Source organism: Protopterus annectens, chromosome 1.part1, assembly GCF_019279795.1.
Source record: "Protopterus annectens isolate FY-2018-M chromosome 1.part1, PAN1.0, whole genome shotgun sequence".
NCBI lineage: Eukaryota > Metazoa > Chordata > Ceratodontiformes > Protopteridae > Protopterus > Protopterus annectens.
Genome location: NC_056726.1, coordinates 549,619,522 through 549,638,760, shown reverse-complemented (window position 1 = coordinate 549,638,760; position 19,239 = coordinate 549,619,522). Strand labels below are relative to the sequence as shown.

The 19,239-nt window shown below is 37.5% G+C and overlaps 1 protein-coding gene across 9 annotated transcripts in view; it reads right to left on the bottom strand.

Moving 5' to 3' along the window:
- Nucleotides 1-15,310: 15,310 nt before the first annotated feature.
- The window catches only part of LOC122806326 (protein unc-13 homolog B-like), a 2,554,726-nt gene continuing 2,550,797 nt past the window's right edge, over nucleotides 15,311-19,239 (bottom strand). For all 9 annotated transcript variants that reach the window (XM_044076650.1, XM_044076675.1, XM_044076685.1 and 6 more), the window contains one exon: nucleotides 15,311-17,579. In XM_044076650.1, coding sequence (XP_043932585.1) covers nucleotides 17,294-17,579 — 286 coding nt within the window. In that variant the 3' untranslated portion in view covers nucleotides 15,311-17,293. The remainder of the gene's footprint in view (nucleotides 17,580-19,239) is intronic.

Sequence of the window (19,239 nt, the reverse complement as noted above, 5' to 3'; positions counted from 1 at the left end):
ACAACCAAACACCCTAATCGAATGCTCACAAAACAGCCGCACTTCGAAGATCGCATTGTGGGATCACAGTACAGTGAAGATTGGGATATACTGTTGAAATATATATTTAGCGGGGGGTGTGGAGGGTGTAGCCCACCACAATAAAAGCTTCGATATGCGGCCATTTTGATGTTTTGAGCCTTCAATTACATTATCTTTCAATAACATAATATGAACCCGATTTCAACTACCCTGCCATTAACTGGGAAAACTACTCATGTACCAACACCTTTGCCCAACGGTTCTTGGAATTCATAAATTCCAATGCCCTGAATCAACTAATCCATAGTCCCACCAGGGGCTCCATTATCCTAGACCTGGTCATTACCAACATGGGAAATCAATGCTCCACACCTATGGTCACCCCCTAGTTGGTCAGAACTGACCATAAGCTAATCACCCTTGATATCCACATCCCACCCCCAACCCTCAGTAAGGAAACCTCTGTAAAAAAACTTCTCCAAAGCCAACTTCATGCTACTCAAGTCAGAAGTGACAAACTTCATGACACCCATGCAGATGGGAACTGAAAGTTTGACTGCTGAATCCTACACTAAGGCACTGTACAAGCACATCCACTCATGCATGAATCATGTCATCCCAAATAGAATCAAGACTCTCTCCTCCAAAAAAAGAGAAGACAATCTGGTGATCCCTGCCATAAATAAACTTTACAACAAAAGGAAGAAACTGTTGAAGAAAAGAGGAAATCCCAAGATGCAAAAAACTCCCTTACCAGCCTCAGTAAGAAGCTGAGATCCCTCAAAATCCTCCAAAGCTAGTTACGAAAATAAAATTGCCGAAGATTCCAAAGACAACCACAAGGCATTCTATAGCTATGTCAAAAATCTAAATGGCAATGCTCAGATCTGCTCTGAGCTACAACAGAATGGCATTAAATATACTGATCCCAAGGATATTGCTAATATCCTGGTAGATCGATTCAGTGCCAACTTCACTGCCCTCTCACCCCCTAAAGGGCCCATCTCAATACTGAAAGATTGCCAAATTCCAGTAATAATGGCCAGACAGGTAAAAATCCCACTCTCCAAAGCTAAGAATACAGCATCCGTGGCAGCAGACAACATCCCAGGCTGTGTACTATATGAACTACAAAATGGTGTACTACATGAACTACCAAATGAACTTGTTATGTTTAATCATAGCCTCACCGCAGGCTTCATGCCCACTGAGTGGTGCACAGCTACAGTTACCCCACTCCAAAAGGGGGGATCCACCTTGGATCCTGGAAACTACTGCCCAATCAGTCTGATGAGCCTGATCTGCAAGGCCATGGAATGTATTATCATGGAACTTATAAACAAAGACAATGGCAACCTTCAAACACTGGACCCCACCCAGTTTGGGTTCGTGAAGGGCTGATCTTGTCTCCTGAACCTGATTGACTTCTTCGAATCAGTCTCCAGAGCTGTGGATGAGGGTAAGGCGGTCCACACAGCCTATCTGGACAGCATCCCCCACTCTGAAATCATAGATAAACTTACTAAGCTGGGAATTAGTCCCTACATCACTCAATGGGTTGCCAACTGGCTTATTGACAGAATCCACACTGTAAAAGTAGCCGACTCCAAATCCAGCTCCAGACAAGTGACAAGTAGAGTACCTCAGGGTTCAGTCCTGGGACCCCTCTTGTTTGCCATTTACTTCTCTGAAGTACAGGCCAACACTATGGGACTCTGGCTAACAAAGTTAGCAGATGACTGCAAACTGGGAGCCATTATTGAATCCCCAAATTATGTGGATATTCTACAAAAGGGCCTTACGGAAACAGATGCTTGGTGCCAGAGCCATGGGCTCAAGCTCAATGCCAAGAAATGTATAGTTATCCCATTTGGAGAAAAAACTTCTATCTGTGAATTACCACATAGGTGGCAGTACCCTAAACACTGAAAGTGTGATAAGACACTTAGGGACACATGTGGACAGTGGTCTCACCTTCAATAACTACATCGCCACAATGGTCAGGAAATCCTTCTATGTGGCACACCTCATCACTAAGGACTTTCATCCAGGAAAAAGGAGGTCATTGTCCCGCTGTACTTATCCCTCATTAGACCCATTATAGAATACAGCTCCCCATTTGGTATGTACCTCTCAAGACAACTGCAACAACTGGAAAGGTCACAGAAATACCTCACTAAAAGAATCACAGACCTAAAGCAGATGCCCTATGATGACCATCTAAAAAAAACTCCAGCTATACTCTGTGGCATATCATCTACTCAGAGGTGATCTCTGCTTAACATACAAAGCCATGTCAAACCCAGAGCTGTTGGACATGCTACACTTAAAGAAATCCCAATCCCTCAGAGCCACATGCTCCAGGGATCTAAACCTTGTCATCACAATGAACAAACCATGCTGGAGGGATAGGTTCCTGACCCAGAGACTCCCCAGACTCTGGAGTAGACTGCCCATGCATATCAAGCAGAGCGCCTCTTTGGACCTCTTCAAAAGGAAACTTGATGATAGAATGTAAGATAGGAAATTCACCCCAGAGGTCCAGGGAAGTAAATATTGTGGAAAGAAATAGCCAGGGAATTGTTATGGCTAGGCCTGTATAGGTCATATGGCTGATAGGCTAGTACTAATCTATGAACTTCAACTAGGTACAACATGGCTACTGTCAGACAGTCCACCTTGGATACTACATCATCCATTGATAAAAATATCTTGCTTTGCCACTTTCCTGCATAGTTTAAGTGACCAACTACTGGAACTCACCACTATCCTCTGGTTAGAAAAATATCCACCTTGCATGAAGAAATGTTCATAAATACACAATCAGTGCAACTAGAAATCACTTAGGACCCTCCTTTTTTAGAGGCAGTAACAATTTAACACAGTCTTCATAAGCATCCTAGACTCTCTCTCCTTATATTCCTTCTTTAATACATCAACATTTGTTAGAGTATGTTTTAAATTTGTAATTTTGAAAAATGTTTACAGTAAGCAGTAAAAGAAAATGTATGAACCAATAACAACAAAGCTACCAATCTCAGAAAATTTCAATTATAAAAGGCCACTCAATATGCTATTATTATAATCCAGGAAAATCAGTCAACAATCTTTTCAAGAGTAGAAGTCATCTGAATAATTCCACATTAGAGAATTATTGCTAGTGCAAAGGTTGCTGCCTGCAAACATCTTTGCATTTCACTGCTTAATCTACAAATGCTGTGCTCGTTCTCTTGAAGAATAAATTACCTATGTTACATTAAAAAAAGAATAAAAAATTGGTATGCTGTACAACATTTCCCGAATTAGGTCAGCTGTGCAGCATGGAATGTCCGTCAAACAGGTTTATCGTTATGCATGCAGTGCTGGAGAACATTAAGGAACCTATCCCAAATTCCCAATTGTTCCAAAGCACTGTCTGATTAAGGGAATTGCTCAATGTTCAACAATAGATAAATGAAAGGAGAGAGATTCAAACCCTGCACCCTTGCAACAGGAAGCAGCTCATTAAAATGGCAGAGCTTTAATCCTCTGTGCTAACTATCAGAGTGATGGCTTATAACTAAATGCTAAACTCCTTTACAATCTAATCTTTTAAAGACTGTTTCGCAGCAATGATTGCATAACAGATGCTGAAGATTAGACGGTTCTGATCATCACTCCAAATAATGCAGAATGTATAACCTGACAAATGTTAGCCCTTTTGTTGCTGCTGGAGGCTGTAAAGAAGGTGCTACTAAAATATATTACCAAAGCACATTTAAACTACTAAAATGGAAAATGTATAGACTATATCACACAGTTCAGGCCTATTAATAAATGAATTCACTCGTTAGTGCAAAAATAAAGCAAAACAAAAACAATATAAATGCTGTAACAGCTTTTGTTCAACAACCCAGAAATCATAAAAAAATCTGAAATATCACTTCATACAGCATACTAATTTTTTTTTTTTTTGGGGGGGGGGGGGGCTTACATGCTTGCATTACACCTACATCTCATTTTTGACCTCCATATGTCTTTGCTGAATTCAAGAATAGCTATCCCATCTGACACCACTCAGAACAGGGCTAACCAGCCTGAATGGCTAATAATGCTGTATTGTAGCACATACTACCAGAGTCAACACAGACAGATCATGGACAAACGGGGCCCTATACATGGTAATGAATCAGGCCCCCACCAGCTGTACCACTACCTCATTACCATATATATATGTTTCAAAACTGTCAGTGTACACACTATTTTCTTCTTTGCTTTTACAATTATCACTGAGATTTTGATTTCATTTAAAACTTTTATTTCCGAGTTTACAGAAAAAAACATTGAGAGCTATTTTCTAAACAGAACATTCTCTTACTGAAAATAGACTTAGAATGAGAAACAGTAAACTTCTTTTCAAATGTATATGGCAACCCAGTAAACTGGAGAAGACATGCTGGGATTCATACTCGAACTGCAATAATGTGAAGTACTAACTAGTGTCTATATGAAGGGTGCAGAAATTCAAACACAAATGTATAACACATTTGCTAACAGCATGGGTAGCCCCTTCTGGACACAAGTGCTTCTTTTCAGGAGCAGCCCAAGAGGATTTTTTGGTGAAGTAATTTGGCTGAGTCAAACAGAATGCAAATGAAGGCTGAGGGAATCAAACAATAAATTACAGGAATCAGCTTTTTTAACAATGTGTACCCTTTCTCATCTGCACCAAGTACTAGACAAGTTGTTGTTTCCCAAATACACTGCATTTCATACCAGGGTGCCTGCAAAAAAATAAACAGGCTAAATTAAACATATATTTATAGTTATAATATTAACATTGAACTGACGGACTTCATGCTGTTCAATTTTTTCACAGTTAAGTAATAAACATACTGTCAACATTCAACAGAAGAAGGAAACCAAGCATTGCATCCAAAGAACATGGATGAAATGACGATGCTCCTGTTTACTAAAGTCATGCACCTTCCTTTACATTGTAAGTACTCTCGTTCACAGGTTGCACTAGGCTTGCAGTCCAAAGGACCACTGAGGAGCATAGCCCAGATTTCAAGTTGCCAGAGTATGTTTTGGTGAAGTGACTTCCTCAAGAACAGGGGAAAAATATGGGGCAAAATAACATGTTCTGGAACACTGGAGACAGATAAGAGCAGATTAGTCTAAACCACTTAAAAAGTTAGAGTAACACATTTAGAATCAACATAAATTTCATTTATTTATATAATATATCCTTTGCTAACCAGGTTAGACTGACTAGGCTAGTAGTCTCATTTCATGGGAAACCTGATGCGATATTCATACTACTAGGGAAACTTGGGCAGGAAATCGGGGAACTTGCAGCTCATACAGTGAGTGAGTACATGCACACATCTCATTCCTTGTGCAGTGGTAGCTGGTAGTACAGTGTGTGGCATGGAGAGAGTAATGGAAGGAGCAGAGATGAACACCAGCTCACAGGGAGATGTGCGTGTGTGTGGTGAAATGGAGGATTCAGTAGCCGCTTTTCCAAAAAAAAAAAACTGCTGAGTCAGAGGAGATGGCAAAATAAGAATATATTGTTACAGTCTTCCATTCAGAAGGGTTGTGGGATGATGAACTGCAGGAGATGAATAATCTGAGTGAACTGGAAAATGGAAGAAACATTTCCTAGGGTGACATGATGTAGAAAATACAAGAGGAAGGTTTGGAGTTGATACTGAAAAGGAACATTGTTCCAAAAAGAAAAACATACGTAGAGACAGCTGGGAGCAATTATAGAGAGCAGCAAAAAAGAAAAAAAAGAGAGGTGATGGCATGAAAAGACAATTTGTTGTGAGTAAGGGAAGTAAAGTATGGGACACTGTAGTACTTCTCTTAGGTACGAAAGTACAAGAACATAAGAGCTTCCATTTTGATAAATAAAGACACATTTTGTGACATTATTATTGAGACCAAACATTGTATGGAAAAGTTTCTATGAGAATATGAAAACAGAATGATAATCCATAAAACAATTATGAAGTAATTATGTAGTTTCTTTTGGAAAATGAAGAAAATACATATACAATTTTGGACAGAAGTAGAGAGAGACACTTTGAAAGGACATTTGAAAAATATTTGTGAAAAAGCAATAGACATTTCAAAGGTTTAGAACAGGGGTTTATGGATTGGGGATAAGACTGCAATGTTGTTATAGGTTCATATTAGTTTATTGTATATAACGTAAGCACTTTCACTAACTCAAATAAGTCAGCTTCTTCAGTCCCTGAAGAAGCTGACTTATTGGAGTTAGTGAAAGTGCTTACGTTATATATAATAAACTGGTGGATATTTTTCTGCTTGCTTGCTAGCGGGTTTTTTTTTTTGGTTTCTAGTTTGCTGTTTAGGTTCATACTAGGCTAGCGACCACCAGAGTCTTCACAAACCCAGCCATGCAACCCAACCCAGTTTTTTCCAACTGTGACTTGGGACACCTATATGGTGGGGTATATGCTAGTAAGGAGGTAAGTAAGTATTATTTAGGTGGGGGTGGGGTGTTAGTTGGGGATTAATTTACTTAATGTCAACTTCTGTCCGATAGAAACATGGGGCCTGGTCAGGGGTGAATTTGCAAGTTCCCATCCAATGATCAAGTTTTCTTTTGATCAGGGTCAGGTATGAACTCTGTTCCATGTAAATGGGTAGTTTATTCCATAGTGCCTGGTTCCTTTGAGACGCATATTGGTCCCTCCAGCAGGTTCTACTTAAGTTGCACACAAAGTTCATGTTCTTGGATATAGTGTTTCTGATGTTTGTCTTGTGGATGTGCAACAGATCCATCAGAACTGGATCCAAGGACACCCTACAGTATATGATAGGCATAGATCAGCTGTCAGTAGCCTGTAGGAGACTGAGTACAGAGATAGGACCTTAAAGTGATCGGTGTAGGACAGGGTATTCATACCTTGGATTCTCCTGGTGAGGAACTTTTGAGGGCATTCCAACTGTTGCATATGCCTAGACAGGTACATGCCAAAGGGGGCACTGTACTCAATGATGGGTCAGATAAGGTCTGAGTAGAATGGCACTACTTTCTTGGACCTGGATGCCATCCCTTGCTTATGCTTTGGGTGACATAGAATGATTTTCTTACTATCTTGGTTACGTGTTGGTTAAGTACCAGATTACTGTCTATATATGATCCAAGACACCTAAACATCAGATAAATTCTTAGGGGTGTTTTATAAATGAAGTAATTAGCTTGAGTAGGTATTTCCCAAATGGCACTATAATGCATTTCTTTGCAAAGTTTTAATCATTGGCTTTCTCCCCATTCATTTGTTTGTGTGGACTCTCTTGTAGAACATTGGTGTTATGAGAGAAATCTGTGATACCTCCTAATTTACAGTCATTTGCAAACTTGGTGAGCTAGAAGTCATTGAAATTAGTCTTGACTTCCCAGAAGTAGATGCCAAACTGGAGTGAGTCCAACACAGATCCCTGGGGTACACCACTGGTGACCAGTCTCTTGATGGAGGTGGTCTCACTGATCCTGACTTCCTGGGTCCTATCTGTGAGCCAGCTGTCAATCCAGCAAGTTTATTTTTATTTATTTAACATTTGTTAACCGGGAAAGTCTGACTTGGAACAAAGCCAATTTTCAGTGGAGGCCTGGGGAGAAACACTCCAGATACATGTCTTTGTAATGTGGGAGAAAACCAGAGCACCTGGAGGAAACCCACACGAACACAGGGAGGACATACAGACTCCACACAGAAGGCACCCCAGCTGAGAATCGAACCAAAGAACCTCTTGCTGGGAGGCGACAACACTACTGCTGCACCACTGCACCGTCCATAAGTTATAAAGAGATTTATGCTTAGTTCTGTGAGTTTGTCAACAATGCCTGAGTGGGGTATTGTATCAAACAACTTGCCCAAATCAAGATAGGTGGTACGACCATTTTTCCCTTATCCATAGCCATGGTGGTCCTATTGAAGAAGTGTACCTGGTTAACTAGGCAAGACCTTCCCATAACAATGCCAAACTGGGATGGACCATGTCTCTAGGTTGCCAATGCACTTGAAATGTTAAGTTTCATCCTTAACAGTGCTTTGACTTGAGGTTACTCAGTGAAACAATCTTTTCTATTGAAACTGCAGGCAAAATGTGAAATACAAAATGAAGACAGTGGTCTGATTTAATATGGCTGCATTTCTAGGTCTGTACAAATAGAACATTGGGTTTATGTAGGATTTATTCTGACAAAATTATATTAGGCTCATAGGTGTTTACTAGGCTAATGACCACAGGGCTCTTTTTAAGCCTAGCCATGCATCCCAAATCTCTGACAAGTTCTGGTATCCTTGATAAATGTAAGAAGAGGCTTGGGAGGTGAAACAGTTACAAGCAGGGTCCTGGGAGATGACAAATTTAGATGCTGCCTATGTCCATTAGTGATATAGGTGTCACACCAGGGATGAATTTCCTGTTCCCCATCCAAGTGTTGAAGTTACATTTGAATTGGGTTAGGGCAGAACTCTGCTTCACATTAACAAGGAGCCTGTTCCAGAGAAGGGGTCATCTCTGAGATAAGTACCAGTCTCTCCAGTATGTCCTAGTTATATCACAGGGAAGGTTTAAGTCTTTAGAATGGGTAATTCTGGTACTGTTTTTTTGAATATGCTGGAGGTCCATCAGAGTACGGTCTGATAGTGCCTTGTATGCCAAGCATGGATCTCCCCTCAAGAGCCTGTAGGAGACAGAATACAGGGATAGGGACTTGAGGCATGTTACTTACACCATGTATTCTTTTAGTGAAGCACCTCTGTAGATATGCCAGTTGTTGGATATGCCTGGTTAGGTATATACTAAAGAGGGCATTGTACTCAATGACAGGTCTGAAGAATTTTGAATACAGTGGAACAATCACTTTCTTGGACCTGCATGCCATACCTTTGTTTATAAGTTGCACAACATAAAATGATTTTGTCAGTACTGCAGACACATGAAGGTCAAAGGCTAGATTACTGTCTGTGCGTGTCCCCTAGTCCCTATTGGGTTAACTCTTAGGGATCTGTGGTCAATATGATAGCAGGCATGGATGGCTTCCTGAAGGATACTATTATGCATTTCTTGATATTTAGTTTTAGTCCATGGCTCTGACACCAGTTGTTTGTCTGTTAGTTCTTCCTGGAGAATGTTTGTGTCAGTGACCGATTCAATGACTGCTCCTAATTTGCAATCATCCGCAAATTTAATCAGCCACAGGCCACTGACATTGGCCTTGAGTTCAGAGAAGTAAATACCAAAAAGGAAAAAATGTGCATATTTAAAGAATTACACGTTTTTAAGGGGATAGGGTATGGTAAAATATTGGGGGCAACTAAGACCATGTTATTTTTCTAGGAAATAAGGGCATTTTGTAAATATTTCTGCTAAAAAGAAATGTTACATATGTGAGAAAATAGTCCATGATGCAAAGAGATGTGAACTAGAATATTATAAATGTAAACAAATTGGTTATTCATGGATGGACTGTAAAGAAGAGTTTAATGAAAAAGTGAAAAAAGGAACAAAATGAAAAGAGCTGGAAATAGAAACAGAGGGTAACTTAGAAAAAGAAAATAATAATAATAAAGCAGAAGATGGGAAGGAGATTGGAAAAGGTTCAGAAACTAGTGCTAAAGAAGATATAAATTGAAAAGTGGTGAAAGGAAAAGGATTTCTGTTGGTAAAAGAGTAGAAAATGGGGAAGGGGATTTTAAAGGAATAAATTTAAAAGAAAAGAAAGGAAACGGGTTATGGGATTCAAAGGGGAGAATGAAACAGTATACGAAAAAAAATTTTCTTTAAATTAAGGAAAAGAGAAAGTAATTTAAGAATTCTTTCAGTAAATGTAAACAGTTTTAAAAATATAATGAAAAATATTGGAATATTAGAATGGTGAAATAAATATGATGTAGATATAATTGTTTTGGAAGACATAAGATTCTTAAATGAAGATAGATTACAAACAGAAAAAATATGGGTGGGAATATAATATGGACTTTGGGAAATGAATGCTGTGTGGGATTTTTAGTGTTATGTTGGAGAGCAATGAAGCTATTAGATGCAACACTAATAATAATGGGAAAGGTTAACTATTGCTGATTTAAGATGGTAAGAGAAAGTATATATGCTTATGTTATCTGTAAAGAAAGGGAGAATCTTCTTCAAGAGATGTTTGATTATGTGGTAGAGAATATGAATATTATAATAACAGGAGATTTTAACTGTGCTTTAAGAGGTAAAAGAAAACAGAAAGGAAAGGATTTAAGAAAAATAGTAGAAGTTTTTGTGTGGTAAATTAACTATGGAACAGAAAATTCTTGACATACAGAAGATGTATCCTTAAATCTAAAAAAAGCTGATTATTTTATAATATCTGAAGGACTAAGAATAGCAGAAGGAGAAGTAGTTGCAACAAGATTTACAGATCATTTCACAATATGGATAGTGATAAATGAAAATAAAGAATATATTTAATTTGATAAGGGAATAAAAAGAATAAAATGAAAAAAATGGAAAAATTATACAGTTATAGACAGATCATGCTAATATTAGGACATTTTATGCTAATTAGTCAGGGTGGTGGGTTATATTTAAAAGAAAATATAATTTTTTTTTTACAATGGCATAGTAAAACAAAGAAATATGGAATAAAAGATATGTAGAAATATTGGAAAATGCTTTTGAAAATTTGCAAAAGAATGAGAGAGTATTATAATAAAGAAAAAGAATTATACAAAAGAAATTATGAAAACGATTAAGGATTTGTTATATAAACAAATATATTTACAGCAAGAAAGAAGGGAGAAGTATCAGCATACTTAAGTAATATAGTATAAGATTATAATAGTGCAATGAGAGAAATGAAAAATAAGAAAGGAGAGGCAGAAAGAAAAACACAGATTATGGAAATTGTAATTCCTTATGTGTAAGAAATATTTAAAGAAAAAACAAAGAATGTAATAAAATACAACATTCTTATATCAAGTAAATAAGGAAGATGAAAAATAAATTACTTTGTATGAGTTGGATAAAGTGCTTAGGTTAATATAGAGTTGGTATCTGGCATGGATGGAATAGGGTATGAAATGCATTAAAAGTTAATGGAGTGGCAAAATGAATATTTGGTACATGTTCTGAATGAATGGTTAAATGAAGGTTTTTCATAAGGAACTATGTAGTGAAATATTAACATTTATATGGAAAAAAGAGAAAATATAAAAACTGGAGACCAACAGCATTAAACCTTTCTTAATTTTAATACTAAAATTACATGTCTTCATTAATTACCATTATATCTCATGCTCTGTTGTATGAAAAGTTTTGTTAATATTGCCTAACATTAGTTTTACATCCTCTCTTCTATTTAAAATGTCATCCACAATTTCTCTTACTGCAGTTCAGCAATTCTTGACATCACGTTCCTTTCATACCACATAATCTTTCTTTGTTTGGTCATGATAGCACTGAAATGTTAAGTTTGTTGTGATTTAGCTGTAGGGTAGCCGTTACATTTGTAAAGCAGCTGGTAACAATTTCAGAGGAGAAAAAATATCTTCCCAGCTTAGAGAAAAACTTTTTCAGAAGGACCATCAGTTAGTGTAGTGCACAATGAGCCAGATGACCTAGCTATGGTTCTGAAATGGATAAAATGATGCCAAAATCTTTCTATACTGTACTTGTCATATCTATCAGGAAAGGGTGCTGGCTGTTCAGCCTTATCTGGAAGAACATTTTTTTTTAATACAGCCCAAAGAACAGCAGCAATTACTTAAAAAGAACTGTTACATTTTTTGAGTATATTCAGCTGTCATATTGTGTATAGTAGATGTACACTTGTCTATGGGAACAGCCTTTGTACACTTGAAGGTCTACTGATAACTTATTTGTGCTACACGGCACCCACATTTTACCTCATACTGCATGGCTTATCTTACTGATGCACTAATTCAAGGCTGAGAATTTTTTAAGTTCATAGGTAAGTAGTGGGCAATCAGTTTGCAGACAATTACAAGCCTAGCCAATAACCCAAAGTTCCCTCCAGCCTCAAGGAGGGCAGTACAAGACAGACAAGTAGAGAAGCTGAGACTGGCTACCCACTTATACTTTTACCTTGAAGGTGGAAATGGTGCTACTCTATTTGATGTGTACTGGAAGTTTGTTCCAGAGGTGGTGGATGTGTTGGGATATAGAATCAGAGAAGTTACTAAATGTTCCTGGGGCCCTTACAAGCCTAGCCAAGTTATACCCATATTTCCATGATCAGAACCTATTGTTCCTGTCCAAGAGGGACACAGGTGGAACCCTGGGGTGAATTTACAGTTACCCATCCAATCAAATCATCTATATTGCATTTGAAGAGGGCCAAAGAATTGGGCTGTTTGACATGAAGTGGGAGTCTGTTTAAAAGGTGTGGTAACCTCTGGGAGACAAATCTGTCCCTCCAGCAGGTTCTATTACTGTCACATACCAGGTTAAGGTCTTTAGAGCTAATAACACATGTACCATTTGACTTACAGAGATACAGCACTTCCAATAAAGCAGGGTCAGAGATTGCAATGCATGTAACATAGAGATTGCCTCTGAGTAGTCTGTATGAAACAGAATAAAATAACAGTGATTTCAGATGATCCACATATGACAGATGCTGAAGACCTTGAATTTTCCTTGTGAGGAACCTTTGTCATTTCTCCAATTGCTGCAGGACTTTGGAAAAGTACATACCAAAAAGGGCATTGTACTCAACTATTGGCCTGATTTGAAAACAGTACGGGGAGGTTATAACTTTTTTTTTCTGGAGGCAATGCCCTTACTTATGAGATGAGCAAAACAGAATGTTGTTCTTACCCTGGTGGGGACATGGTGATCAAAGGTAAGGCTGTTGTTAATCTGTGTGCCCAGGTCTCTCACTACTAAGTGCGTACTTAAGGTGTTGCTATTGATGTAATAGTTAGCAGGAACTTCGCCCTTACCAAAAGGGATGGCAATACATTTTTTGCAATGAGTTTAAGGCCATTACTTTGGCACCAATCGTTTGTTTGTATAAGACCCTCTTGTACGATGTTGATATCATTTGGCAATGGTATGACCACTCCCAGTTTGCAGTCATCATCAAACTTTGTCAGCTAGAGACATTTAGTTTTTGCTTGTAGTTCAGAGAAACAGATTCCAAATAGTAGAGGTCTCAGGACTGATCACTCTGGAACACCACTGGTTACAGGTCTGCTGTTGGAGGTGGAGTTCCCTATTTTGACTATATGGAATTTATCAGTGAGCCAATTAGTGACCCATCTAACGACAGAAGGGTTGATACCTAGCTGGCTGAGTTTGTCAATGATGACAGAGTGGGGGATAGTGTCAAATGCCTTGGTTAATTCTAGGTAGGCTGCATGCACAGATTTCCCCTCATTCAGGGCCTTGGTGACTGTCTCAAAGTCCACCAAGTTTAACAGGCATGATCTCCCTTTGACAAATCCAAACTGAGTAGAGTCAAGTGTTTGGAGATTACCTATATCTTTGCTGATAAGGTCCATGATGATTTTCTCCATGGCCTTGCAGGTCAGGCTAATATGTCTACAGTTCACAGGATCAGTGGAAGCACCACCTTTGTGCAAGGGAATAACTGGGCATTTTCCATTCGCTGGGATGATGCTGGTGCTTAGACTATGACTGAAAAGAGCACCCAATGGTGTTGTTAATTCTTGTTGGAGCCCATGTAGGACGTAGACTGGGATGTTATCAGGTCCCATAGATGTTGCGTATTTGGCCTTAGTGAGGGCGTTTATCTTGCCAACAGGTAATATTTATCTGCTGATGAAAGTTTAGTTCCTTTAACCAAGTATTTGAGGAACAATTTTGTTTTATGTAATCAACCTAGACTGGGGTCAGCATCAATTATCTTCAGTAGCATCGTACTAAAAAAAGTGAAATGCTGTATTATATTTGCTGCTTAGCAGTTTCTACTTTCAGCATTCTGCAACTTACATTTTTATATTTCTAAAATATAGCTTCTCATGAGACCCTGTTTTTCAGAGTACATAATCTGTCACTTCAGTAATTCAGTATTCTGCCAGCTAAGTCCTTGACAATGTGAATAGTACATCACATCCAGTCCATGACAGGTTTCTTGTTGGTTTGTGGTTTTCTGTAGTTTTAATAGTTAATTGTGCAAAGCCATAAAACTTTATAGGAAGATGGCTTTATATATCACATTCTTTTAAAAATAAAGAAGACTTCTATGAATGATTGCAGGTGTTCATGGGGTCAATATAGGAGTTGGACAGCTTTACATTGCATACCACATTCTTATTCCAGAATGAAAAGAAATGCCATTTTTAAATCTACAGCAGAATTGGCAGGTCATGCAATGCGGGTTCATATGTAGGAATCAGCATGCTAGGTGCTGTAGACAGTAGCGCAAAACAGGACAGAGATCTAACTTTCAAGTAAGTAATTGACGGCTCTAAAGTCATATTGAGCCTGGGATACTGGGGACATTTTATGTTACCACATTAGTCCTAAAACACATTTAAAAAAACTGTAGATGATGTTGCACAGTACAAACTTTACATGATGCATTCTTTAACACTGGTGTTGGAAGCTTACTGGAAAATAACCACTGGTTATGCATGTATGAAAAGATGAGAGAGTAAAAGAGGAGCTATAAAAAAATGTGATCACTAAAAGCAGCAAACTACAGCTACTCATGTATGCCAGAATAAGGTAAGACCATTTCTTTTTTATTTCATTAACTGAAATTTACTGATATAGCCCTGTCATGGTGATTATATATGCCCTAAGCCAGGTATGTGGACAGACACTGAGAGAAAGACAGAGAGCATGTGATGAAGTCCTGGCTGTGCCCTACCTAGTGGCCTAGGAGAGTAGGATAGGAGTGAATCAATGATGGCAGCTCATTTTTTCTTAGGAAGAAGAAAAGGGAATTTCATTACCACTACCAGTTTAGGGAGGACATGTTATATAACAGCACTGATGAATTGTGGGAAAGCATGTGTGGCATCTTACGTGTGTGTGTGTGTGTGTGTGTGTGTGTGTGTGTGTGTGTGTGTAAACATGTACATAACTCTGGGCCAGACACTGCAGGTCTCTGCTTTCACAGGAATCATCCGTTACTATTTCAGAAAAAGGGGTTAAAGCAAAAATACCCTCATCTCCTGGATGATGGTGTACTACCTACCAATTCTTCTTCCCTCCAGTTTGGCAGATAGTGCAGATGAATAAGTCAATCACTCAGGATGGAAAGGAAAGAAAAAAATTCATATCTTTCATGACTGAATGATTTATTTGAAGAAACAAAGATCATCTACTCCACTTCCCCAGCTTTAGTCAGGATATAGTCTTATGTCATTTATTAAAAATCAGAACTAATTCAAATTACATACACAACAGACATCATTTGCATGTTACTTTAATGTTGACAGAAACAAGTTGCTTAATCTTCAGTAACAGAATGGAATGTATATCAAATATTTGTTTTCTGCAGCTGTTGAATGCTTTTTTAAATGTATTGCAGTATCAGCAGCTTCATTATTTACAACATTTATTTCCTGAAAACAGAGCAATGACAGAAAGAAAGCTAAGACACAATCAAAATGGTCACATAGTTTATGCAGCATAAAAACAATTTATTGAATAAGGAAATGAAAGTCTATTTCCCTTTTCTCAGATGATGGCACATACGACTTCAAGAATTTTAGAAGTCACATTATAATTCAGAAAGTGATTATAACACAGCTGTAGGCAACAGTAAAAGATCAAACATAAATGTACACTAAGTTGTCAGTGAAAGTTAATTCTAAAAGCATGTCAAATAGATGTTTTAATACATTTTCCATTTACTTTTTGCTGTTGAGAAAATTACAAAAAGAGAGTAAAAGAATATAGCATCCCATGCATTTCTTTAGTTTGTTTAAGGGTTATTACAGTACATTGTATGCACAAACCCAATCATTTAATTCTTAGATTTACAGTGTAACAACACTACATATTCTGAATGCTGAGGAGTAGTAAGACATTTGGTGACAAGGGAACAGTATTTAAGATAGGTCCTAGAATTGCTCCGATACTGTGAACATCAATTCTAAAGGAGAGCAAAGACATAGTAAACAGTTACTCGACGTTTAATCCACTTTCTGTGCAACTAACGCTTTTGCTTAGGCGCACAGTTTGTCCTCTTTTTTTCTACGCTAGTGCAATAATTTTGTTAAGAGAAGACATCATTAGAAAACAGACGCAATCATACATACACAAATCACATAGTCCCCCCCCCCCAAAACCTAACTTCTTAAAATACGTCAGTCACAAGCAGAATGACCCACAGTTTGAGTAGTGTGGTTAGAAGGAATTTTTCACATTTCGTTACAAAAAATAAACTACTGCAGCTGCCCAGTCTAAAAATAAAAGTGCTTCTAGATTAGTGGACTGAAATGCAAACAAAACCACTGCCCTAGAGCAGTTCTGGATTAACCGCACTGGAAACTTACCAGACAACTACATTTATTCTGAAGTACATTATCTAACAGAGATTACTATGTGTGAGGGCATTTCCCATAATACTTTTCAGAAATAGGCCAAAAGTTATCATTTCACCAACATCATAAGATTTCAAACAGATTCTCTGTTTCTTTTCTTTTGGTGGCCAGTGCACACGTTTTGACATTTTGTTCAACATTCTGTGACATGCAGTATAATCTACACTACTTTTTTACACCAGGGCCTTATACTGCAAACCATCACATTATATTCATACAAATCTTTTCTTGCAAAGGAATGTACTAGTGTTATCTAAATAAATTCAAAATAGCCTTTGGCAGTCATGTGCAAGACAGATGAATAACATAGCCTCCTAATATTTTGTAGATTTAGGAAGGGCTTGCTCTCATCCCGAGGATGATATCACAGTGCTCAATCAGCCACAGAAAAACATGTACTCATATATAGAGTACATAAACTATGTAATTAAAATATTGTTTATGTATATACATATATGTACACATCAGATTTTAAACAGTAGTTAAATGTGCATCTATATACTGTTTTTGGCTACTATAAATAAAGTATTCACAAGAGGACTGTTAACTGTACAATACATGCTTTATATTTTTTGAACAGTGATAAAATAGTGCGCAATGTCTAACTTAAAATAAACAAAAACATATAAAAATAAACACTTGCACATGTTGGCACGAGGTATCATTTTATCAGCAAAATAAATGACCCAACGAATAACGACAAAGACATTCTTTTAACTGCCTTCCTCGGGGGATCGAATTTCTGATTTTAGCTTGACAAACTCTTTTGCAACTTCATCATTGGTTCTTTGTGAAAGTATTCTGAGAATTGTAAGTCCTGTTTCATCCATGTGAATCCTTCGACCTAGTGGGCACCAGCAAGCACAGCTTCCCTTATCAGCTATGTCTCTGAGCTGCATGAGCGCTATGCCAATTACACGATCCTCACGAGCAAAGCAATAATCTTTTACGCAGGCTTGCAGCTCATAGCACTCTGGCCCATCTTCATTACCAAGTATGCTAAAAGACAAAGTGTGCACAATTACACAAGTTCAGGTAAATAAATTAAATTTAAAAAGACATACATTAAGTTACTTTGCAAACTGAGGAGAATATTTATGTACTTAAAAGTAAATTGCATAAGGTGGGTTGAGTGGGCTGCCTTACTGAATTGTTTACTGCTGCAGAAAACATCTTATATTACAAAATATATTACTGATTCTCTGTATAAGTATGTTACATGCAGTGGTAAAATAAGTCCTTACGAAACATTAACTGCAACACAAATAAATGAATGGCAACTCCAGAACCGTTTAATTACAAATATGGCTTTGACGTTTACTTTTTAGTGAGAAACTAGAAGTGGGCTCTAAAATTAAATCTGTTTCTGTGATAATGGCACTCTCTATTCAATATATACATGTTTTATAACTAGACTGCATATTTGTTAATTCAACATTTTATTCTTTCCATATGTCATTGTGTGATTTCCATGCCATCTAACTTCAACATTTGATCAGTGTCTGTAATGTTTTCTGGCACAGAATTCCTACTCAGTGTATCAGAATTAACATGAAACTCATGTGATCTGCAGACCATTTGATATTCTAATGACAGATACCAGGCTTCCCTTTCTTAAAAAAAATAGAACTGAGAGATTACTGTCTGGTAAAATTAGAAGTATAAAATTATTTATCAGGTACTAAACTGAAAAATGATAACCATTCCAAACTGTTTTAGGGGCTAAGCCTCAAAGAAAAAATACTAATATTGGACACAGTAACTGAAAAAGACCCTCACCAATTGGTGTCAAAATCAGTCTGTCAAAGAGAACATCTTGCTACCACCAGAAAAATTAATATTTGTTCTAGCTACATTAGCCATCTGCCTCATATTGCAGCTTAATAAATTTCTGACATTCTTTGTAAAATATAAACTTAAACTTCAGTGAACCCTGCTAATATGCAAGAACAGTATTACGTCAATGATCCCTGGTAATATCCAAGAACAGTATTTCACATTTACTTGTTCTGTAATAAGTCACTATTACTAGCCAATGATTGGGATCTAGACCTAGATCTAACAGTGTCTATTTACAAGCTGGGCCCATTAGTGGACTGAAAAGTTTAGACCTATCAAGCTGGCATCTATCATAGTTAAAACTATGGAAAGAACTATATATAATTTGATATTAACATTCTTAAGCAATTTGAATAACACTACAACATATCTTGATAAATACTATGTATGCTAACTCAAACTACATACTTTGGGAATATTTCTTTAGCTTTGAGAAGGGACTGCCAATAGATAGCACTTAATTTGGAAATAGAAAAAAAAGCTTTCAACACAAATCTTCTCAAAGACATTATAAAGTACTTGATTAAACAGACCTTACAGATAAACATATAAAAAAGTAAAATACATTGATATCAAACCAGGGCACAGGCATCTTCTTGGACTAATACATTTTCTGTCCCCATTGGAGGCTATCAAGGTTCTGTTTGGGTCTTTTGTTATTTGCCTTATCTGCTGCCTGCATTGTCAGCATCTGTGGTCTAGAACCCTTACTATTTGTTTTAGTTCTCCAGTATTTGTCCTATCAGTTGCTTGCATTAAGTCAGCTGATGTATTCAGTACGACTGACAAGGACATCTGTACAAATGTTGCTATGTGCTGT